At 38.1% G+C, this 24,661-nt stretch overlaps 1 protein-coding gene across 1 annotated transcript in view; it reads left to right on the top strand.

The window, feature by feature from the left end:
* The first annotated feature begins 10,262 nt into the window (after nucleotides 1–10,262).
* Nucleotides 10,263–24,661, top strand: part of LOC122738328 (deleted in malignant brain tumors 1 protein-like) — a 32,992-nt gene continuing 18,593 nt past the window's right edge. Inside the window, 5 exon segments of the mRNA XM_043980375.1 lie at nucleotides 10,263–10,430; nucleotides 11,924–12,077; nucleotides 13,622–13,821; nucleotides 14,193–14,504; nucleotides 16,154–16,565. Of these exon segments, the coding sequence (XP_043836310.1) occupies nucleotides 10,409–10,430; nucleotides 11,924–12,077; nucleotides 13,622–13,821; nucleotides 14,193–14,504; nucleotides 16,154–16,565 (1,100 nt within the window). The 5' untranslated portion in view covers nucleotides 10,263–10,408.

The following is a 24,661-nucleotide window of genomic DNA, read 5'->3' as shown; positions in this document are numbered from 1 at the left end:
TGCCAAGAGCTCATGTGCTTTTTTTCTCAGATTGCTTCCAGGATCTAGTATGCATTACAGGAAATCTGGAAAAAGTACATAAAAAAAACAACTAAAATATAACCATAGCTTCCCAGAAGTGGAAAGAAATCTGCATTTTAACTCATTCTTTTTCTTAAGGAAAATGTTCCAGGTCTAGGACTGCCATCCTACCTAAAATGTGTCTTGAAGGAATTAAGTGGAATCATACTTGACTGTAGTAAGAATTTTCTCTCACTTTTCTTCTTTGCTTTTCAGAAGATATTCAGTAACAGTGTATAAAAGATTCAGGCTTCTTTCTGTAATAAACTATCTCCATACTCTTCCAGTAAACAGCACTTGCAAGCTAGAAACACCAACTCATTATTGCCTACATGTCCTGTTTGACCTATTTATTGTGTATAGAAAAAAGCAACATGTAAATGGCACAAAAAACCACAACAGGCTGGTTTGTTTTGGGGTTTTTTAGCTCTCCTTGTTTCCTTTGCTATGAAAAGTCTCATTGGTCAGCCATCTAAAAAATGGGCCGAAGAAGTAAGCCAAAATAAGAAAGATCATAGGTGTGGAAATGAAATGAATCTCACAGGTCATCTGGATGAGCCTCCTCATTTTGCAAATGAGTCTATTGCAAATGAAGTGACTTGCCCATGATCTTTCAGGAAAAGCAACCCTGGGTGGCAGTGCTTCAATCCAGGTCCTCTGACTCCAAAGCCCTTCTCTGTCCATTGTCCTGTGCTTTCCTCATCTCTGACAACTTCTGCCTCCTTCTCTGATGATAACTTAGGAAATAAAAAATGGTATTACAAGCATCTATGCCTTGTTGAGTAAAAACATAGTTTTGATAGCCCCTTACACACTTGTAAGCATTCATTGACAATTATTTAATAATAAATAAATGAGGGGCAGCTAGGTGGCACAGTGGATAGAGCACGGGCCCTGGAGTCAGGAGGACATGAGTTCAAATCCGGCCTCACCAAAAATTAATTAATTAAATGATTAATGAGATATTGATAATTATTCATGCTAATAATAACAGCTAGCATTTTAAGTATTGCAGATACTTTACAAATATCATCTCATTTTATCCTCACACAACCTTAGGAGGTAGGTGCTGTTGCTATCCTGATTTTACATTACAGATGGGTAAACTGAGGCAGACAGTGATTAAGTGACATGCCCAGGGCAACACAACTAGTGCCTTAAGGCCAGATTTGAAGTCAGTTCTTTCTGATTCCAGGCCAACTGGTCTAGTAGCTACTCAGCTGCCTCTCATTATTTAGAGTCAATGAATAGTAAAGCCAGATGCTTAGACTCCAATTACAGCACTCTTTCCACTATATTATGCTGCTTTTTACCCAAAGTATACATACGAAGGGGACAATTAGGTGGCACAGTAGATAGAGTGTCATGTCTAGAGTCAGGAAAATGTGAATTCAAATCCAACCTCAGACAATTACTAGCTGTCTTACCCTGGGCAACTCACTTAACCCTGTTTGCCTCAGTTCCTCATCTGTAAAATGAGCTGAAAAGGAAATAGCAAACCACTCCAAAATCTTTGCCAAGAAAACACCAAATGGGGTCACAAAGAGTTGGATATGACTGAAACAACCAAACAACAACAACACACTTATTAAGAAGAATTCCCATTTCATTCTTTTATCCTATTCTCCAAGGGTGGAGTGCCTGATAGAGCGTTGCTACCCATGCTACCCAATTCCATAGCTTATATTACATTATAAAGCAGAAGTCATCAAAACAATCTTGTGTTGGCTAAAAAACAGAGACGTAGAACAATGAGACAGACTAACAAGGGAAAACAAGAAACAATGGACTCAATAACCCAGTGTTCAATAAAGTAGAAAACACAAATTACATAGGGAAGAATTCCCCATTTGACAAAAAAATCTGGAAAAATTGGAAAGCAGTCTGGTAGAAATTAGGCTTAGAACACCTTATACCATATTTCTAAATATGTTCGAAATGTATGTGAAACCTTAATATTAACTTTAACATTAATCATACTGTTAAAAATAATTGGAAGGCAAGAAGATGATATACATCTCACAGCTATTGCTTAGAAATGTATTCTTTTCTTTTTTGGGGGGGGGCAGGGCAATGAGGGTTAAGTGACTTGCCCAGGGTCACACAGCTAGTAAGTGTCAAGTGTCTGAGACAGGATTTGAACTTAGGTCCTCCTGAATCGAGGGCTGCCCCCCGGGTCAACTAGGTGGCACAGTGGATAAAGCACCAGCCCTGGATTCAGGAGGACCTGAGTTCAAATCCTGTCTCAGACACTTGACACTAGCTGTGTGACTCTGGGCAAGTCACTTAACTCTTATTGCCCCAACAAAAAAGAAAAAGAAAGAAATTATTAATGTGATGAATATTCAGAAGCATGAAAGATCTATGATCTGCACAAACTGATACAGAGTAAAGTAAGTAGAGCCAAGAAAATAATATACACAATAACTACAACAATGTTGCAAAATCATAAATAAAAAGCCTGGCTCAAAAGAAGACATAGAAGACACTCCTACCCATGCCTAGAAGCAGGAGGCCCATACCTGTTACAAATTGTATATATTTTTAGATTTTTTAAATGTATTTATCTTTTATGCTATTTCCCCTCTTTTTCTATTATTTTTTTCTTTAAAAATACTATTTGTTATATGAGATGGCTCTTAGGGAAAGAGAGGGAGAGATATTGGAGAACACTATAGTGATGAAAAAAAAGACATCGAAAATTTATTTGGGGGGGGGAAGAAAATTCATTCTAGAATTTATCCATAAATGGAAGCCATGCTCAGTGGCCCATAATTTACAAATTCCACTCCACCGTGTACTTAACTTACATGAATTTAGCTATATATTCTTAAGAGAGAAATAATTCTTTAAAGTTTACAAACTTTTAATCCACCTGATGAATCTATGCCTTGGACTCGGCATAAGATGGAGACATTAATTTATTCTTGTTCCAAGTCGCTTTCAGGTCCCCAATTGCCTCTCACAATGTAAACATGCCCTTCTGATGTGGGATTCAAGAATCTCTTCATCATACCCACAGATAGTGGATTCATCCCACCTGAATTAATAGATCTAATTAAAGGAACAGCCTTAGCAGGATTTCCAAGATTTCCTGGTCATCAGAAAGGTCCCTAATGTGTTCCCCTTGTTTTCTTTGTATCATTTTTTAACCTCAAATTTAAGCAGAAGAAACAGTTGAATCATGGTGTTATCACTCTCTGATATAATTCATTCTACTTATCTGTGAAGCACTTTCAAAACTGTAATTTCCCTTAATCATGAATTTCCCTTCCAGGAAAGTCTTTTCTTGTTTTTTGCTTCTATTTGAGTAGACATCTTTGTTTCTGCCACTTTCTTGATCTACCAATAGTCTAACTAGGAAGGGTCAAATACAAAATTTGCATTCTGCTGTTTTGATAGAAACTATCTTACATCCATCAATCAATAAGTATTTATTAAATACCTGCTATATGCTAAGTGCTGGAGTGCTGGGGATTTTTTAAAAAAATAGGCAAAAGACAATGCCTGCCCTGAAGGAGCTCACAGTCTAATGGAGGAGACAACATGCAAATAAATACATACCAAGCAAGCTATATACAGGATAAACAGGGAATAATTCACAGAGGGAAGGCACTGGAATTAAGAAGACAGATTCATTTTCTCTGGATGCAGATTTCCTTCTTTTAAAGAGATTCTACCCTTTTCCAGCTACAACACTTTAAAGGTACAGTACTGTATATTACCTCAGGGAGAATTCAAAGGATTTTATTTTTTTATTTTTTAAAATAATAAACATTTTATCCCCCCTTCCCTCCTCTACTCCCTGAGGTAGTAAGCAATCAGATATGGGTTATACATGTGCAATTATATAAAACATTACCATATTAGTCATTTTGTAGAAGAAAACTTGAATAAAAGAAAAAAATGAAAGTGAAAAATAGAATGCTTCAGTCTGTGTTCAGTCACTATTACTTCTTTCTTTGGAGGTGGATAGTATGCTTCATCACTAGTCCTTTGGGATTGTCTTGGATCATTGAATTGCTAAGAATAGTTGTCATTCACAGTTCTTCATCAAACAATATTGATATCTCTGTGCATGACATTCTCTTGATTCTGCTCAATTCACTATGTATCAGTTCATGCAAGTCTCAAAGGATTTTCAAGGGTAATTTTGATTAACTACGACTTGTTGCTTCACATTTGACTTTAGAATTTAAAATGCAACTACACTGTATGCTGTCTATAACATTTATCTGAACCACCAATCAATTAAGACTATTTTAAAAATTTAAAACATTAGTCTGCAATAACCTGTTTCTGTTGGCTCTTAGTGTTTACTACTTCCTTATCTAAAAACTCACAAACATTCCTTTTGACAGTAAATTCTGACAGTAAGTTGTTTTTTTTCAAGAATAGACACCTAGTTCCATGGACTGGAGTTTACAAATACCACTTTCTTCCCATTTAAAAAAAAAATAGGACACTTTCCCTTCTCTACTTTTGCACAATCTTTCTCATTCTCTACTATTTGTAAAAAAAAAAGAAAAAAAAAAAGAGTTACTGATAGCTACACCAAGCAATTCCATCTAGCCGTTTGAGAACTTTGGGATGAACTCAACAAGGGCAAACAAAGGGATCTCTTACAAACCTCTTCATTTGTCTAGAGTTTCAATTCTCTCAACAATTTTTATTCTTTACTTCTTAACAAGATCCTTAATAGAGAATTCTTTTGGAGCCTGCCCTCTGTAGTGAATAATTAATAATGAGTCATGCCCATTTTATAAGCTAATGTCTTCTAATAAATTCCCCTCATCAGGTAAAAGAATGAATCATAGAATGTTAAAGCCGAAAGAGGCCTCAGAGATTATTTTTTATTCTTAGTCTTAAGGTATATTATTCCCTATATTTTTCTATATTTTTCCTACTTATACAGAAGAGGAAACTGAGGTACAAAGCAGGGAAGAGACCTGCCTATGGTCTCATAGCTCTTCAAGCCTCCTTCACCCAGGCCAGGGTACATTTCTGGTCTCCTTTTCTAGACCCCTGCCTTCTTCCTCCTACTCTCTCCTCTTTTCCATAACACTTAACTTTTATGTAATGGAGCAGAATATAGAATTCAGGTCTCTTGACTCCCAAATAAAGAATCTTTTATGCTACATTTTTCTGACAAAGGGGTTGGTAGAGGATGAGATGGATGGATAGTGAAAACAACAAACATAATCTTGGACAGACTTCAAGAGAGAGTGGAGAATAGAAGGTCCTGGTGTGCTGTGTTCCATGGGGTCACAAAGAGTAAGATATAAACTGAAAGGCTGCTCATCTTGCCTGTCTTTTACTTGACTTTTAGCTCCTCAAAGTGGGGCACTGTTTCCAGGCTACACTGTCCCAAGCCTTCAGGTGGTGATTTAAGAAGGGGCAGGTTCTTCACTCGCCTGGCCTGTTCCCTAGTCGGTAGATAACCCCAGGTCTACTTGCTAATTAACTAGACAGCAAAACTTTGTGTTGTGTTTTTTAGCTCCTATGAGCCTGTGCCCCTCCCCCACCTGGGCCACTGCTACTCAAACCTCTGAAAGACTGAACAACAACACATTTGCCCCCTGAAAAAAGTGTGGTACAGAGGACAGAATACTAGATTTTAAATTAAGGAACTTAGTTTTAAATCCCAAGCCTGCTGCTTTCTACATGTGTGACCTTAAATCACTTAACTTTGGACCTGTTCTGGCCTTGTGGCTCAATTTCCTCATCTGTAAAATAGGAGGTTACATCGGATAATCTCTAAGGTCTCTTCCAACTTTAATATTCTCTGATCCCATAATACACGGGAAGTGATATAGGGAGCTAAAATGATCAGATTGATTCTGTGACTTTTTTTTTAATTAATCCTATTTGCAATCAATTGATTTCATCCTATTTACTGCCTGAATCATGTTTCTTTGCCTCCGAATTTAGTTCAGAAATTCAGCTGGCCTGTAATGATTTGAGGTTAGAAAGCCAATTCTCCTGCTAACCACTTGTTCTATCCTTGTCTCAAGGAATTCTGTTATTCTTTTTTTTTTTTTTGCAGGGCAATGGGGGTTAAGTGACTTGCCCAGGGTCACACAGCTAGTAAGTGTCAAGTGTCTGAGGCCAGATCTGAACTCAAGTCCTCCTGAATCCAGGGCCGGTGCTTTATCCACTGCGCCATCTAGCCACCCCCAGAATTCTGTTATTCTTGAGGGATGCTGGTAGATGCTAGGGAATCTGGTCTAGTATCTTTATACCACCAATCTATCCTTCAAAGATGTCTGGTTTACTATCCAAAGAAATCTGGTCCACCAGCTCTAACCTTGCAGGTAGACTCAAACGATAAACATTTCTTAGCGACAGGAGGAAAGGAAGGGATTGTCGTTAGCCCCTCATTCCCGATTTCCAAACAATCATGTTGTCTCCTGTGACCCAGCTCTGTAACCATTCATTTTGTCATGCTGTTTTCAACAGTCATAACTTGTTCCCTGCCTGTGAAGTCTTGTTTTTGTTTTGTACTCTCCCAAACTATAAAAGAGACCTGACCTCCTCATTCAGGGTCTTAGTTGTGCTAAGGAGAATGAGATTTTATTTACTGGTAAATTCCCACTTTACTAATAAATTGATCATGCTTGGAACTTTGTGCCTCAGTCTACCTTTATTTTAACTGTTATAGAGCAATGGTAATGACAGGGATTTTAGGTAGAAAAGTGGGAGCAATTTTAGCCTTTAGGTACATCATAGGCATCTAGGTGCCACAGTGGATAGAGTGCTAGGCCTTGAATCAGTTCAAATATAGCCTCAGACACTTGCTAGCCAATGACCCTGGGCAGGTCACTTAATTTCTGTCTGCCTCAGTTTCTTTATCTGTAACAGTACCTACCTCCCAGACTTGTAAGGATCAAATTAGAAATTTGTAAAGCACAGCACCCAATACATATTGTGTCCTTAATAAATATTTGTTCCTTTCCCTTATACAATTTGCTGATCTCCCCCCCCCCAAAAAAAAGCCAGCCTTCACATTTAAAATTTGAAAGAGAAATAAAGAGAACCAGATCTGGGGTCTGGTTCCACCACCAAATGATTATGTGAACCTGGGTAAATCCCCATTCAGGGTCTCCCTTTGCATCTGAAGAGTGAAGGCATTGGACAAGCTGAGTTCTAAAGTCCCTTCCTCTGCTAACTTTCTAGTTCTCCTTTACCCCTTCAGCCTTGAATGCTACCCCAACTTTAGGTCAATAGACCCAAGGTTCATGTAATAACCCAGACTGCTGGGCTCCAGAAGCAACTTCTGATCATGTTGAAATAAGTGACACAAAGGAAAAAGGTGGTTACACTAACTCCCTCCTATCTCCACAGTGCAGAAGCTTTCCATGTGCAAATGTGTATAAGCCCATGTGCACTTGCATGTAGAGGGTATGGAGAGGTGTGAGGTATTAAAGGAAGAAAAGACTTTGACAGCTACAGGCAACACATAACCCTGGGCATATCTGCGGTTTTCTTCCATGATCCGGTTTCCCTGGTTATCTAGAATGTCAAGCAGAAAAGAATCAAAGAATAACAGAGTTGGCAGGACCCTCAAGGATTGTGAATATGGAGTGGGTATATAAAAGCTTTGATAGCGGTCAGTTCAGTGACAAACCTGTCACCATTAGGAAATCTGTTGCTTCTTACCCACCTCATTCTAGCATGCCTGGAAGAAAAGGACTTGGGGGAACCTAAAGGTATGAAAAATAATAACACCATTGCCATGCCTCTTGCTTGTGATGCACTGTATGTTTTACAAAACACCTCCACACATCCCCTTTCTTGACACTTGGATATTTTTTAAATGGGAGCTGTTAACTCCATTTATGTCAGGAGAAGTATGTTTGTAGAAAGAAACAAACTGCCCTTCAAGACATCTCCCTGGTTGTTGGCGACACATTCACTTAGTGCCATGAAGGGTTGGTTGCCCTTAAGAGCTTGTGACTGCTTAGGCTTATTATTACAGATGACAGAGGAGGAGGATGTAAATCAATCACACTCGTTATAAAAGCCCCTCTTAGAGATTCTGGAGAAATGAAGGCAGTTTGCTTACTAACATACCCATCAAAACCAGACTTCTGAATTTAGACCAGAGTGTGCAGTTCATCCCTTAATTGAGCAGATAATGGCCTGAGAGCAGAGAAATGGATATACTTGGGAGAAAATGAGTTTGGGTTGATTTTATGAGTTGTGAAAGATCCTGATCTGGAATCTTGTTATTGATTCACCTGTTGCTCCAATGTCTATGAACTTGAGTTACCTAATTTGGGTGTTGCTTTCTTTCCAGAAAAGCTGTTGGACCCAAATTCATTTCCCTCATCACTTGGTAGGTTCTGCTGGGTTTTTTCCCTAATCTTAAGGCACAGTAGGAGAATGGAGAAGATATTGAACTAGGAGTCAAGACATCTGGGTTCTGGTTCCTGCTCTGTCTGTACTGGACTTTATGACCTGAGAAAACATTTAGTATTCCTCAAACTAGTTTTCCTAATCTGTGTAATGAAGAGATTGAAGGCGGGGGGGGGGGGTTTCCAAGAAAACTCCTAGCTCCAAATTCAACCAGATAACTTTATTAAGGGAAATATAACTCAGTAAAACTTATTCATAAGGCACAAGAAGGACCTTAAGGAGCAATGATAATGCTCAGGCTCTAGATATGGGAGCAGCCAACCTTAGGTGCATATGAGCTTCTATAACCCCTTGATTCACCCAGAAAAAAAGACCAGCCTTCACTTTTAAGGGTGGAATGAGCCCTAATCCTGGATATCAGAAGACTGAGAATTTAATCCTGGCTCTGCCACTAACTAGTTGTGTGTGAACCTGGGCAAGTAACTACTCAATATCTGTTTCCTTGTCTGAAAAAATAAGGTGTTGGACTAGATGACTTCCCAAATGACTCCCTTCACTGACATTCTGCTTCTTTCCTCCCCCAATTTTTGAATCCCACCCTTATCACTCCAACTTCAGTCAAGCAGATTCCAACTCAAGTAATAACTTGACCTGGTGGGTTTCTGCACTATGGAGAGGGAGAGAGTGAGATCATCCATTTTTTCCTTAGGGTCGTTTATTTTGGAAAGACATGACATCTTTTAATCAAATGAAAATATTAAAGGGAAACACAGCAGTGGAGGCTCATAAGCCATAACATTACAAAGACCACGCCCATCCATCAGTGTTATCCCTAGAACCTTGACAGGGAGGTATAATAGCCATACCACAAGGACTGAGCTTGGAAGAGTCACCTCAGAGTTTGTACTCCAAAATCAATGGCCATAAATAACACTTGGTACATCTGTGGTTCTCTCACATGCTCCCATTACATAGTTTATCTAGAAATGTCAAACACAGATTAATCCAAGTAAAACATAGTTGGCATGACCCTCAATGGTTATGAATACAGAGTGGGTATAAAAGACTTGGATAGCTCAGTCGGTTCAGTGACAATCATGTCACCATTAGGAAGCCTCTTCATTCTGACCCTCCTCATTCTGTCATGCCTAGCAGAAAAGGACTTGAGGAAACCTAGAGGTAGGAAAAAATGATAACACCACTGCCGTGCCTCCTGCTTGTGAGGTGCTGTATGTTTTCCAAAACACCTCCACATATCCCCTTACTTGACACTTGGACATTTTTTTAAGTGGCGGCTATTATTTCCATTTATGTCAGAAGTTGTATTTTGTAGGGAGAAATAAACTGCCCCCTGTCTCTTGCTGACACATTCACTTAGTGGCATGAAGGGTCAGTTGCCTTTAAGAGCTTGTAACTGTTTAGGCTTGTTATTGCAGATGAAAGCATGAAGGAGGAGGGGGATGTGAATCAATTGCACTGGCTGTAAAAGCCCACTTAGAAATTCTGGAGAAATGAAGACAGCTTGCTTGCTAATGTACCCATCAAAATCAGATTTTGGAATGCAGCACTAAAGGCCTGGGTTTACCGTTTAGAGGTTCACCCCTTAGCTGAGGGGAGATTGGCCTCAGAGCAGGGAAAATGAGTTTGAGTTGAAATTGAAAGTTGTGAAAAAAAACTGATCTAGAATCTTGTTATTTATTTTCCTATTGCTTCCATGGATACAAATTTGAATTATCTAATGTTGATATTACTTGCTTTCCAGAGAAGCCACTGGATCCAGATTCAAATCATCTGTCACTTGGTAGGTTTTGTTGGGGTTTCCCCCCACACCTACACAGTTTTAAGGCCCAGTGATAGAATTGGAGGATGCTGGACAGGGAGTCAGGAGACTTGGATTCTAGTTTCTGCTCTGCCTCTACTGTGCTTTATCACCTATGCCAAGTCACTTAACATCCCTCAGCCTCAATTTCCTATCCTGTGTAATGAAAAGATGGAAGGAGGAATCTCTAAAGGTACTTCTAGTTCCAAATTTGATGAAATAACTTTTATAAATTTGTTTATAAATGAGTGGCTTGGTGACTGAGTAGTTAGAACGCAGGGCCTAAAGTCAGGAAGACCTGAATTCAAATTCAGCCTCAGATACTTAGTTGTGTGACCCATGGATAAATTAACCTCTATTTCCTCAGTTTCCTTATCTGCAAAATGGGGGTAATAATATCGCCTACCTTTCAGGGTTATTGTGAGGATAAAATGAAATAATATTTATAAAGCTCTTCACATAGTGCCTAGAACATAGTAGGCACTATACAAATATTAGCTGCTGCTGCTGCTACTACTACCACCACCACCACTACCACTGCTACCAATACTACTGCCGCTACTATTATTTTTATTAAGGCAAATCTGACTCAACAAAGCTGGCCTTTCATCTCCAACACCATAGTTAATGCTCTTTTGCTAGTGTATCATTATTTCTCACTTAGGCCACCAGAAATGAATTGGTAATTAATGAAAAATATTTATTAAGCACATACTATGTGCAGTGCATTGTGCTAAATGGTGGGGGTACAAATACAAATAAGTATTTCCAGGAGGAACTTACATTATAAAAATAGGTGGCTTAGTGGATAGAGCAGTGGGCCTGAAGTCAAGAAGACCTGAGTTCAAATCTGCCCTGAGACAGTTACTAGTTGTTTGACTTTGGACAAGTCACTTAACTTTTGTCTGCCTCACTTTCTTTAACTGTAAAATGGAGATAATAATGACACGATCATCGTGATATTTGTAAAGCACTTAGCCCAATGCCTGGTACATAGTAGGTGCTTTAAAATGTGTGTTTCCTTCTTTACCTCCTAAAAGGGGAAGCCAATATACCCAGAAAGTAAGAGTTAGAATGAGGTCAGGGATGAAGCAGAGGGCATCATGCATTAGAAATAGCCAAGGAAGTGGGATGGTGGACCAGTACTTAGATTAGATAAAGACTCACCAATTAGAGCCCAGGTTCAGGCCAGTGTCTAGTTTGGGTAGGAAGAGGATGGGGAGTCTGGAATACAGGTGGCATGTCTTAAAGATGTACAGGAAACTGTCTTTGGCATCAGATGTCTAAAGCAAAAGTCCTTTCAATGGCTTCTCAAAATGCATAAGGACATATATATGTTATGCATCATCTTGTACTCTTTGCAGACACTATGAGGATCATTTTTTTGCATAGAAATATGGACCAAGAATCAGCACTAATTCTTCACTATGAAGCCATCCTTGAATTTTATTCTCTGGGGAACAGAGACTTACTCTGTAGCACCCCACAGGGAACTGGGACACCAGTTAAGTACCGATTCCCAATAAAACATTAAAGACCATAACTGTAAGGTTTTGTATGTACTGATATGTGTCAAGGCTACAGCAGGAACTGAACAGATGGTCTGAGAGTCAATAACCAACATGAAAAACCAATCTAACATTTCAATCTCTCACAAATAATAGTTTTTCTCTTTCTGCTTTTCAGGTAGGGAGGTAATTTGTGGGGGCCGTCTTGTCAATTCTAGTGGAACATTTACCAGTCCATATTATCCTGGGCACTATCCTATCCTTCTGAACTGCATCTGGGAAATAGAAGTGGCCAAAGATTTCCAAATCATTCTGGTCTTTGATGATTTCCAGTAAGTCAGTCCAGTAAGTTGCCTGGTAGTATCATACCTCCTCAATAACCAGATATCTTTTAGCTTCAGCTTCAGTCTGGAAATCCAAGTGCTGAGGCTAGTAGCTTCTGACTCATAGCTAAAGATATGGGTATCCTTTCTCACTATGATGTTTCAAGACTCAGAGCTAGGCAGACAGGCCTTTTCTTAGTATGAGGTTCATTACCCTTACCTCCAATCAGGTGTCATTTTTCCCATGGGCAGGTCCTTGCAAGATGCTGGTAACACAGAAATACTGCTACTTAGGACCATAGGGTAAGGAGGAGGGATGAAAGGGGGAAGAAATCTACCAACCAGCCTGAAGCTAGAGGAAATGAAGGAATTTTGTCTGAGAGAGAGAAAGGAGGCTCTGGATATTTATTTCCTGCCTAGATCAGCTGTCCAAACAATATTTCGGCTGTTGCCCCTTGGGGCAATATGCCTCTTAAGAAAGAAGAAACCTGTTTCCAAGTGATTTTATACTTTGTGATCCATATTTCAATAGTTCTAATTACTGATACAAATTAGCAGGAATCCCTATGAAGCATTTTCTTTTTACTGAGTAGCAGTCTTATTTGAACACTTAGCTCATTACCTCTCTCCCTCTTCCCGGTAAAAAGAGTTAGGTAGACTATAAAGGTACAGAATAAGATACACTGTCAGAAATAGGCAATGTTCCAATATGTTTTTTTCTCAAATGTATTTCTGTGTTTCTAGAAAAAATTCTATTGTAGTGTAGAAAAACAATGAAGTTTAAAAACATCAATAAACCAATTTTTGAAAAATTAGTGTTTGACAACTTAACCTGTTGACAACTCAGAAGGTTGATTTTAAACCTTCCATCATTGGCCAATGCTTCACCTAGTCATGGTAGAGTAGTATTTTATGGTAAAGAGAGAGGAAGAACAAGGCCTTAGAATCCAAAGATGTGCTCCAGTGGGATTCCTGGGACACTTGCATCATTTGGAATACATTCTTTGATCAACACAAAAATAATGTAATTTGGGAGTATTTTCAATTCATTTCTAGATTCCTTGATAGGCAAACCCACCATAAGCAATGCTAATCTGTGAAAATTTGGATTGACACAACAGATTAATTTAAAGAATGATCACTAATTTTATAAAATTATTCACTTTGAGTCATTTAAATAGAAAACATTCGATGTCTAAAAAATATGATGTAACACATACATCTTTTCAGCAAAGCATTAATTGCTTAAAATGATATACACCCATGTTCTAAGAAGAATTCTTCTAAATGTATTGCCTGTGTGAAAACACTGTTGGGGAAATATTTTCAATTAAGTCATTGGTTTGTTGTTGTTTTTCTTGCAGAATAACTGCTAGGAAATTTTTCCCATTACATGGGAGAGAACAGCGAGTATGACAGTGAGAATCATTAAGAAAGACATTCCCAAAGCATGCTACAGGAAGCCCTGCCATTCTCTAATATTAGTGAGGCTTCAAATGTAACTGGGATGAGTGGAACAGGACAGTTTGTCATCTTGGTTTTCTGTCCCACAGAGTGGAATTTGAGGATTCCTGCAAATACGATTACATTGAGATTTTTGATGGCTCCCTGGAGGCTCCTTCATTTGGAAGATTCTGCAGAGGTCCTGTCCATGCACTAACATCACAATCCAACCAAATGACAGTAGTTTTTAAAACTGATGGCAGCATTACAGATCAAGGGTTTTCTGCTTCCTATGTTTCTGTCCACAAAGGTAAAATACATTCAGGTCAAATATTTTGGATGGGGTAAATCATTCAATGTCTATCTTCTCTTATTTATTTGGTCTGTGATTGGTCTAGTCATCCCTTACTGATGATTGTATTTCCCTTTCATTTGGTTCTAAATTTGGAAACTGGAGAATCCCCTTCATTTCCCATGTGCAGGTTGCCCCCTCCCAAGCCACATCTTCTCAGTCAAAATGGAGCAGAAGGTTGGAAAAATCATGAAATAATTCACCTACTCATACACCCTTTGGAAAATAGATCCTTCCCAAACCTTCCTGGAGAAGAGTTGTCCCTGATCAATCAACATGAAAATAGAAAAAAACTGAAGTAATTCATATGTTCTCAATGTGTTTTCCAGAGGGTTCCTTGAGATTGGTGAGCAACCACAGCAGATGTGAAGGCCGGGTAGAAATCTACCATGATAGAAAGTGGGGGACTATTTGTGATGATGATTGGGACCTAAATGATGCTCAGGTGGTTTGTAGACAACTGGACTGTGGGAGAGCTATTTCTTCCTTGGGAAATGCCTATTTTGGAGAAGGATCAGGACCCATTGCAATGGATGATGTACAATGTACAGGGAATGAATACCATCTGTGGGAGTGTTCCCACAGAGGCTGGTTTTCCCACAACTGCAACCACTATGAAGATGCCAGTGTCATCTGCTCAGGTATCATCTTTTACCTACTGTCTTCTCCATTTCTGAATTGGAAGACTTCCTTCTAGGGAATAACATTCCCACATATTTATGAAGACCAAAATTTTAATAAAGAGAAATGTAAGGTGTTATACTTGGGTTTTAAAAATTAATTTCACAAATGTAAGATGGTTAAATGTCCATTCACCTTTGAAAAGAAAATCTGAGAGTCTTAGTGGACTACAGGCTCAACATGAGCCAACAATAAGGCAGACCCCCCAAAAAATGGTAAGAGAAGTATAGCTTACAGGAATAAGGGGAATAGTTCTGCATATTTCTGAACTGGTCAGGCCACATATGGAAAATTTTATTCAGTTCCAAGCACACAGTCTAGGATGGTCATTGACACATTAATCAGAATGATGCCAAACTTCCAGTTCATATCAAATGAAGGCTGGTTAAAAGAAATAGTGGTGCTTAACCTAGAGAAGACTAAGGGAGGGCATGATAACTGTCTTCAAGTATATGAAAAACCAATGTGTAGATGAGGTTTAGATTTATTCTATTTGGCCTCATGGGGCAGAACTATCAAAAACATGCAGGAGTCATCAAGAGAAATTTAGACTTAAAGTAAGGGAAAAATTCCTAAAAATCAGAGCTACCCAAAAGTGGAAAGGGCTACTTCCAAAGGTAGTGGGTTCCCAGTCACTGGAAGTTCTTAAGCCAAGGAGAGATGAATATTTATCAAGCATGTTATAGTGGGGATTCTTTTTGGGGATATGTATTAGACTACATTTTTCTAAAGTCACTACAAACAATATCAAATAATTTGATCCAAATACCCAAATCTGTGGTTCTGTGAATTTGGTTTTACAAAGAAGGTAAATTGGAATATCTAATTTAAAACAGATTAAGATTCTGGGGACTAAACATTACTAACACCTTATCATTGAAGAATGAGCTATCCTGCATAAGTGAATTCTCCATGTAACTGAATTTTCCTCCTTTAAGTGTCCCACCCCTATTTAAATTTAACCATTTGGGTGAAAAAAAAAATCCAAACATTTTTACTCACTCCCTTGCCATTTTAGGAAGAGGATATTGAACATAATTCATCATTTTTGAGGGTTCAATGTGATAATCATAAACATCAGTGAGTATACTCAGGAACAGCATCAGGAGAGATTGCAATATATGCATCTGTTTGCCCCAGAATTAAATAGTCCTATAATCCTGTATTATCTGACTACACAAAAAGCAGTAGAGAACTTCCCTCCACAAAATCACATTATCATGGCCTGCAGGCCATGGTTTAGAGACTGGTTATGCTATATAAATATACACCAAATGTTAGCATATTTGCCTCTTTTTGTCTTATCTGGGAGGAAGACAATGTAATGACAAGAGCATAGGACTAGCTGTGGAAAGACTTGGCTTCTTGTCCTAGATCTAATGTTAACTAGCTGCTTGACCTGGGGAAATTTATTGAACTTTTCTAGGCCTCACTTATCTGTAAAATGGGGGCGATTCCTGCACTTTGTATCTGACTGATGTTATTGGGAGGATGAAACCAAGGAGAAAGCATTTTGAGAAGGTTAATGCTTCACTCATTGTCTCTTCCCCTTCACAAGCAGTACTCAGAAGGAAGTAATGAGCTTTTCAGATGCATCATGTATTGTCAGCTGTTAAGCCTGAGGAGAGAGCTTTGGCCAACAGTTGATCATGGTCATGGTCCTGTAGTACTCAATACCCTGTTATTTCTGTTCTTCCAGATACCACCACCTTGAGACTGGTGGCTTCCTCCAACAGATGTGAAGGTCGTGTGGAGGTTTACCATGATGGACAATGGGGGACGGTTTGTGATGACAGCTGGGACCTACAGGATGCCCAGGTGGTCTGTAGACAACTGGGCTGTGGGGCAGCTATTTCTGCCCCAGGAAATGCTTATTTTGGTCAAGGCTCAGGACCCATTTCCCTATACAATGTCCAGTGTACAGGGAATGAAAAGAACCTAAGGGAGTGTTCTCATAAAGACTGGTTCTCCCAGAATTGTAGTCACCTCAACGATGCCAGCGTCATCTGTTCCAATATCATGTAAATTTTTTAAAATTACAGTCTAAGAAATCCATTAAAAGAAAGATGATATCACATGGAAATACTGCTGTGGTCAATTACTAGAAATTGTATCCCTAGTGCTTAAAAAGGGGTGGGGTGGGGGAGACAGTTAGGTGGTCCTGTGGATAGAGTGCTGGACCTGGAATCAGGAAGACTCATCTTCGTAAGTTCAAATGTGGCCTCAGACACTTACTAGATGTCTGACCCTGGCCAAGTCACTTAGCCCTGTTTGCCTCAGTTTCCTCATCTGTAAAATGAACTGGAGAAGAAAATAAAAAACCACTGTGTTATCTTTGCCAAGAAAACCCCAAATGGGGTCACAAAGAGTCAGCCATGACTGAAACAACTGAACAAAGAGGATTTTGGTACCTTAGGCTTAGCTGCATCTCCCACACTTCCACCAGTGAGTCATCAATTAAGCCGTCCTCCTGATTTTTTCTCATTTCTAGGATTACTCCTTTCTACTACAGTTTACCTGACTTCATGGAGCACAGGTTATTCCCTGCTTAGAAATTGTGTAATCTTCCACCGCTATAAATGGAAGGAATGTCTGCTCTATTCCCTATTCCAACCCACAAATTTGATAAAAGGAAATTGAGACCCATAAAAATAAAGCCTTAGCCAAGGCCCTACAACTCATTAGTGGTAGATCTAAGACTATAATCTCTAGACTCTTAACTCTCTATCTGGCTTCTTTACACTGCCCTATTGCTTGAAACTATCCTAGATGGTTATTAAAACTTCCTGCCCAGGAAAATGAAGGGTGGTAAAAATAATAAAGAGGAAAGTTACAAAGTTACAGAAATCTAAATAGTTTAACCCTCGTTTTATATATAAAATATATAGGAAACCAGCTATCGGGCCTTGATTTCCCACTTCATTCTCTGACAAAATGCCTTCTTCTAGATCTTTTTTCTGGAATCAATACACTCAATCCTATCTGAATTGGATGTTGAATCAAGCTCTAGGTTTAATGTCTTTCCTCTGCCATCTTGGCTCTGCCCATCATCATGTCACTCTTGGACAGAGAGACTATCCCTATACCCAGACCACACAGAGCCTTGGAAATCTAGACAAAAGGATTTATCTCCACCCAAGTTTGATTGAATATAATTCACTTTAGATGAGAGATTCCTTATAAGTTTGGGTGGGGTCTGACCATGATTCAGGAGAGTTAGTTCAATGTCCTTCAAGAGACTCAACTCTGAAATGAGGACTATAGAAAAAGGGGAAACTCTGGATCTCCCCAAATCATTGGTTATTAATCATAATTTCTCTCATAGGGTAAATAATTATTTTCTTCACACCCGCCACTCCCTACTTGGAGCCAATAATCCCTGTCCCAACACTCATTGGTATGGGACTTTCTCCTTGTTGATGGAGACAAATGCCCTGCTCTGCATGAGTTGGCATGAGCAAGAGAAGCTGTTCTTCAGGAGTCATCAAGCTTCAAGTCATTTCAGGCACTTCTGGCTTCCAGCTTTGAGAAAAAAAGATGGACAAGGCCAATCCTGCTTCAGGTTATGAAGGAAAAGACTCTGGGAAGACATGAGAGGGAACTATGTCCCTATTCCCAGCTGACTACTTTACAAACTTTAAGGAGCTTCACAAAGATCTAGCGCTCTCTCTCTACTGGTTGAGCTATCTCACTCCCAATGGGAGAACTCCTTCACTTTGTATTGACTGCTCTACTTTCTCCTGTGTATACCTTTTCTGGTTTCTGTCTGGCTATGGTTGGATAAATGGGTTTCTTTGCTATTCATTATGTGTGTTCATCATGGGACTGGTATTTGGTGGGGAAGGGGTTAATCCCTAGAGATAAAACTTAAGGTTCTGCTTCCACCCTAACAATGCCAAAGTAATCAAAAGTTAGCATGAATCTGATCATATCTTCTATTTAAGAATACAGATAGCTATGGTTCTAGCATTTTACCTCCTCTTGAGGAGAGGAAATTGACCTCTGGCACCAATTTCCTGCTTCCTCTCCTGGTAGGAATGAGTCTCCCTTGGAGAAAGCTTAGGGGATAAGAGGCTAGAGATGTCTATTCTGCCTTACTTCAGACCATGTAACACCACAACCATACTACATATGGAAAGACAGCTATGCTATACATGGGACTTGCTAAATGTGGGGTCCACTCATTACACATGTACCTCCCTACAGAGAGAAACTTATAGTTTTTATTTTATTAATAGCCCTTAAAATCTCCTGAATAGCATAGATAGACAAATCAAGTGACTTAGGACCACTAACCCAATATTCAGGTGGCTTACAGTGTCAGATATTCCATAATGAGGGGAAAAGGTATACACCCAAGGAATGCTATACCTCTTGAGCCACTTGATGAAAGGAAAAAGTGGCCATGCTCTAGGGCAAACTTTCTAAAATTCCAACAGGTAGCAGAAAGAACTTCTAGGCCTTACAGTACCAGGAGCTATGAGTTATCTTGGCATACATGTAACCTACATGTATGTCTTACTATCAGCATTATCTATGTTTGAAATCACTTTTCCTACAGATGCTGTGTGCTATGTGAGAGTGTACTCCAGGTATCTGGAAAGGGAAATATTTTTAAACTACCACTTTTTACTTTGTCATCTTGGTAAATGCCTTTACTAAGAGCTAGTTATTAACTGAAGGCACACCAGTGGAAACTCATGAGCTGTAGGGTTAAAGTATAGCTCCTAACAGGGTTACACTCATGAACCTCAAGGTCATAACTGTATTCTTGGATATGTGTATATGTATATAAGTATATATGTGTATATACACACATAGAGATATATGTGTATGTATGTATGTACTATGTATTTTGGTAACTGAATTTCAATATAATTGGTTTCTTTTGTAATTCTATTTATTTTATACATTATTCTGAAAAGGGTCTAGTAAGCCTCAGCAGACTGCCAAAAGGGTCCATGACTCAAAAAAAAAAAAGTTTAAGAAGAACTGATCCCCTGGTCTAGAGGCCTTAAATATTAAGAATTTAAGAGGGATTAAATAAAGAACAATAAGTGAACTGAGCTGTGTTTTTTTCTAGAAATTTGGGTCGTGATAACAAGGTTATTGGTGATCATGGAAGAGAAATAAGATTTCTTTTCCTTAATAAAAATGTTGTACCCTTTCTAAATTCTCTACCCATTTTGAAAAAAGCAGACTTGACTTTACCACCATGGAGTTGATAAGAAATTGGTTTTGCCTCTTGAAGCTTGGGAACTGTCTTGAAGTGTTTATTGTTCAGCTAAAGGAGGATGAACAGTTTGGAGCTTATATTGCACAAATGAAAAATAATAACCATTAGGCTTCTGATAAATCTAGCCACCTCCAAGTAATCTCAGAATTGCACCATATTGAGTAAGGTCTTCAAACTTAATATCAGTGCATGTTATGACAATGTTTATTATTTGAGGGGGTTGGCTCTCTAAGGTCCCTTCTAGCCTGAACAATTTATCTACCATAGGGAAAAAAAGAAAAAGGGAAAGGTAAAAATAAAGAGGAAAGATGGGAAACAGAGGGTGAAAGACATAGAGAAGGACTAATACAAAGAAGAGAGGACTTTAAGAAAGGAAGAAAATAAAAGACAGGGGGCAGCTAGTTGGTGCAGGGACAGCTAGGCGGCACAGTGGATAAAGCACTGGTCCTGGATTCAGAAGGACCTGAGTTCAAATCTGACCTCAGACACTTGACACTTACTAGCTGTGTGACCCTGGGCGAGTCACTTAACTCTCATTGCCCTGAAAAAAATTGTCAAAAGAAAATAAAAGACAGGGAAGGAAGATGCTTTGGGACAGGACACTAGTGTAACTGGAAAACTTGAGTTCACCACCCAACAATACCAATGGGGCTGAGGTGAATTAAGGTGATGGACCAGACCTGGAGCAATTTGAGTTATCATTGTCCACAAGGCAATTGATTTGAGACCAAAATGAGGGAAGTTTGGGAAAGGAAAATATAAAAGAGGTTTTGAAGATGTTATCCAAAACCTCCTGAGATGCCAGGGAGCCTCTTTACTAACTGCTTTTGCTTTCTCTATTTATGTCTTATCTCTTTTTACCTTCCTTGAGAACTGTTTGTTAACTCAGAAACTGATTTTACCTGGGGGTATTTGAATGTTTTCATTAAAAAAGATTATTTTTGAACCCTAGGGCTCTGAGTGATCCACTACACCATATGAAGAACCACAATAAGGACAGAGAAAAAGTCTAAGAATATGAGATAAAGAAGCAACATTGGGATTCAATGACACCATAGAAGTCACAGATATGGGGAACAATGCAAAAAAAAGACTTCCTTTCATTCAGAGTCCCTGCTACTCCTTTAATCTAAGAACCTTTAAAAATAGGTCCTCCTAATGAATAAATTATGTTCATTATTCCAATCTTCTCATAATCCTCCTTTGAAGTTTTTCCACTGTGGAGCATGTCTTAATCCAACAGGTCAAGAAAATACAAATGGCTTCTTAGTGGTCTGTGAATGGGTACATGCCATTTTGGGGGGGAGAATTGGTGCTTTTGTAAACTTCTGTCCTAACTTTCTAAACATTGAAAACAATAGTTAACTTCAACTTGGTTGTCATCTGCCCCCCCCCCAATACTGATTAAGAGGTCATCAAAGAGAGATAATGTGAATGACCCTGATAAATCAGGCTTTTACCTCACAGAGCATTCACAGTCCTAGACCTTTGCTTTTCCCCAAAAAACTATAATTACCCCCTCCTGTCAGTAGCTTTAATAGTTCTATTCTCAAATTATTTGCTTTGCTCATTTTATGAGCTTCAAGTATCTTCTGTTTGGCAATAGGAGGTTTTCTTAGACAAGAGTGTAACCGAACTTCTAAATAGCTTTACCATAATCCTTTTGGTTTGTTTAAAAATTTGTAACTAAGGTAGGGTGACATGGCCTTTATCCCTACATGCAAAAGTTTATAACATGCTAGAAGAATTTATAATCCTTCAGCAGCAAAAACAGAGCCTAGCACCTAGAATAATTAGTTAAAATAAGACTAGATAGAGCTCCTTCTTCAGCTGCCCACATTCCCCAATAGAGAAGTGATCAATGAATGTGAACAAATAGTTTTTTGTTTGTTTGGTTTTGTTTTTTTGGTGGTTTTTTTGAGGGGCAGTGGGGGTTAAGTGACTTGCCCAGGGTCACACAGCTAGTAAGTGTCTGTTGGTCTGAGGCTGGATTTGAACTCAGGTACTCCTGAATCCAGGGCCAGTGCTTTATCCACTGCGCCACCTAGCTGCCCCCAACAAATAGTTTTAAAAGCATTGTAAACTATTAACAACCATGTGAAAGAACGATCCAAATCATTAATAATAAGAGAAATGTAAATCAAAATAACTCGGAGGTTTCCTTTTGAATTTGATGAGAAAGGTACACATAGGAATAATATAAATAAAACTAAAAAAATCCCCCACTTTTTATATAAAGACCTAATAAATAAAGAGATATGAATTGCTCATGGTTGAACAATTCCAATACAATAGAAATTACAATGATACTATCTCAATTAATGTACTTAGTCTGCACCATACCAATGAAACTACCAAAGTGTTACTTAAGAGAATAAGAAAAAAATCTGAGGAACAAAATTTAATGATTATCAAAGAAAAAAAATGAAAAAAGTGGGAAGGAAAGAGGCTTTCCTTAATTACCAGCAGCACTCAGTATCAGACCTCAAACTACACCATAAATCAGCGGCCATCAATCTATGGTATGCTGGCTGACATGGGACTAAATTAGTTGGCCAAGCTAAACTTTAATAGTCCCTGAACTTCTCCCTGTGTTTGTCCTGTTATCTGGTCACCTTTGGTTTTGCTTCTCAAAGGAGAAACTTCTTCTGAATTATCTTAATATCCTAATTTAGCCCCATGTGATGGCTAAAAAACAGAAAAATTGATAGATGGATTAGAATAGGTAAGATAACCTATAGATGCAAATGAACATGGTAAAACAGGGTTAAGTAAATCCAAAAACCAAAGCAAGTAAGATAAGGATTCACTTTTTCACAAAAACTGCTAGGAAAATAGTATTACAGAATTTAGATTTAGACTAGATATCACACCATATACTATGATAAATTTAAACGGATATGTGATCTAGCTACAAAAGGTTATGTCATAAGCAAATTAGAGGAATGAGGGAGAAATATCTTTCACAGTTATGGTTAGAGGAGAAAATCATGATCAGACAAGGAATAGCAAGGATCATGAGAGATAAAATGGGCAATTTTGCTATATAGAATGAAAGAGCATTTGCCCAAATAAAATCAATGCAGCTAAAATTAGAAGAAAATAGGTAACTGGAAAAATCTTTGCAACAATTTCTCTGATAAAGGTCTGATATCTAAGATATTTAATTAACTGATTTAAATATGTAAGAATAAGAGTCATTCACCAATAGAAAAATGGTTAAACAATATGAAGAAGTTCTGAAAGAAAGAAATCCTACTTATCACTATCCAAATGAAAAATACTCAAAATAATAACTAGAGAAATGCAAATTAAAATAATTTTGTGGTTCTACCTCATATCAAGCAGCTTGGCAAAGAAGACAAAAAGAGAAAATGGGCATTATTGGAGGGGCTGAAGGAAGACAGGCACACTAATGTACTGTTGGTGCAGCTATGATTTAATCTAGCCATTTGGGAAAGTAATTTGAAACTATGCTGAAAAAAGTCATTAAAATTCATACCCTTTGACCTACCAATAATACTACTAGGTCCATTCTTCCAAAAAGATCAAAGAAAGAGGAAAATGACTCATGTACAAAAATGTTTATGGCAGCTCTTTTGGCTTTAGGAAAGAACTGAAAATGAAACAGGGTATCAATTGTAAAATGGCTAAACAAATTATAGTATATAAATGTAATGGAATATTATTATACCAAAAGAAATAATGAAGGGAATGGTTTCAGAGAAACTTGGAAAGATCTATATGAACTGATGCAAAGCAAAGTGAACAGAATCAGAACAATTTCTACAATAACCATTGTGAAGAAAAACAACTTTGAAAGATTTAAGGACTTTGATCTATACAATAACCAATCATAATACCAGAAGACCAATGATGAAGCATCAATCCATTTCCTGACAAAAGGGTGATAAACTCAAAGTTGAAAATGAAACAAGGAAAATATGTGGATTATTTCTCTTTTTTATTAGGACTGTCCTTTTCTAATTTAGGATAGGGGATTTTGGGGAAAGAGAGAAACCTGTGATAATGTTGCCCTCAAAAAAGAAAAAAAGGGTCACTGAAGCATATTTTTCACATGTACAGGAGAAACAGAAGAAAGTTCAGAAGGAAATAGACAAGTTGGGCAGGTTAGAAAGAGATATGTTGAATCTATTATTTTCTAAAGCATGCTATAAACAATAGAGATACATAATTCCACACATAAACATTTCTCCTTTGTACATGAAAAAGTTCTCTTTCTTAATATTTTTAAGTGCAGAATATTAAAAAAAATTAAAAGAAAAACAAGGCAGAATATCTATATGGGTCTATTCATTCAAGAGTTGTTTAAATAGGCCCAATGAATGAACTGAATCACTGTACTTATCACCTAATCCAATTCCCACATTTTACAAAGAAAGTCACTAGAAAAAAGTAACCAAAAATGGATAAATGACTTCACCAAAATCACACAGTAAATAATGGGGCAGGGATTCATAATCATAAATTCTAGTTTTAAATACAAGGCTCTCTTCACTCAAATTGAAGGTTCCTTTTTTTTGTCCCATAAATGATAATTCATTGAGTCAGCCAGATGGCTTGATGAATAGTACTGTAGACATGGTGGAAGTCCTGAGTCCAGATGCTGCCTAAATCACTTACTAACACCCCGAGCAAATCACTTAAGTTCCCTCAATCTCACTTTCCTCAACTGTAAAATAAGAATAATAATAAAAATCTACCTCATAAAATTGTTGTAAGGATCAAATGACATAAGATAAGTTGCTTTGTAAACCTTAAAGCACTATTACTATTAACTATCACCAAATTGACAAAATTTCTTCCCTGAATTGGCTGAATCAGATAATCATTTGGTATCATAAAAGAACAACTCGAGAA

This window comes from Dromiciops gliroides, chromosome 2 (assembly GCF_019393635.1).
Source record: "Dromiciops gliroides isolate mDroGli1 chromosome 2, mDroGli1.pri, whole genome shotgun sequence".
NCBI classification, from domain to species: Eukaryota; Metazoa; Chordata; class Mammalia; order Microbiotheria; family Microbiotheriidae; genus Dromiciops; species Dromiciops gliroides.
The sequence above is the reverse complement of the archived record's forward strand: the minus strand, read 5'-3'. Positions and strand labels throughout refer to the sequence as shown.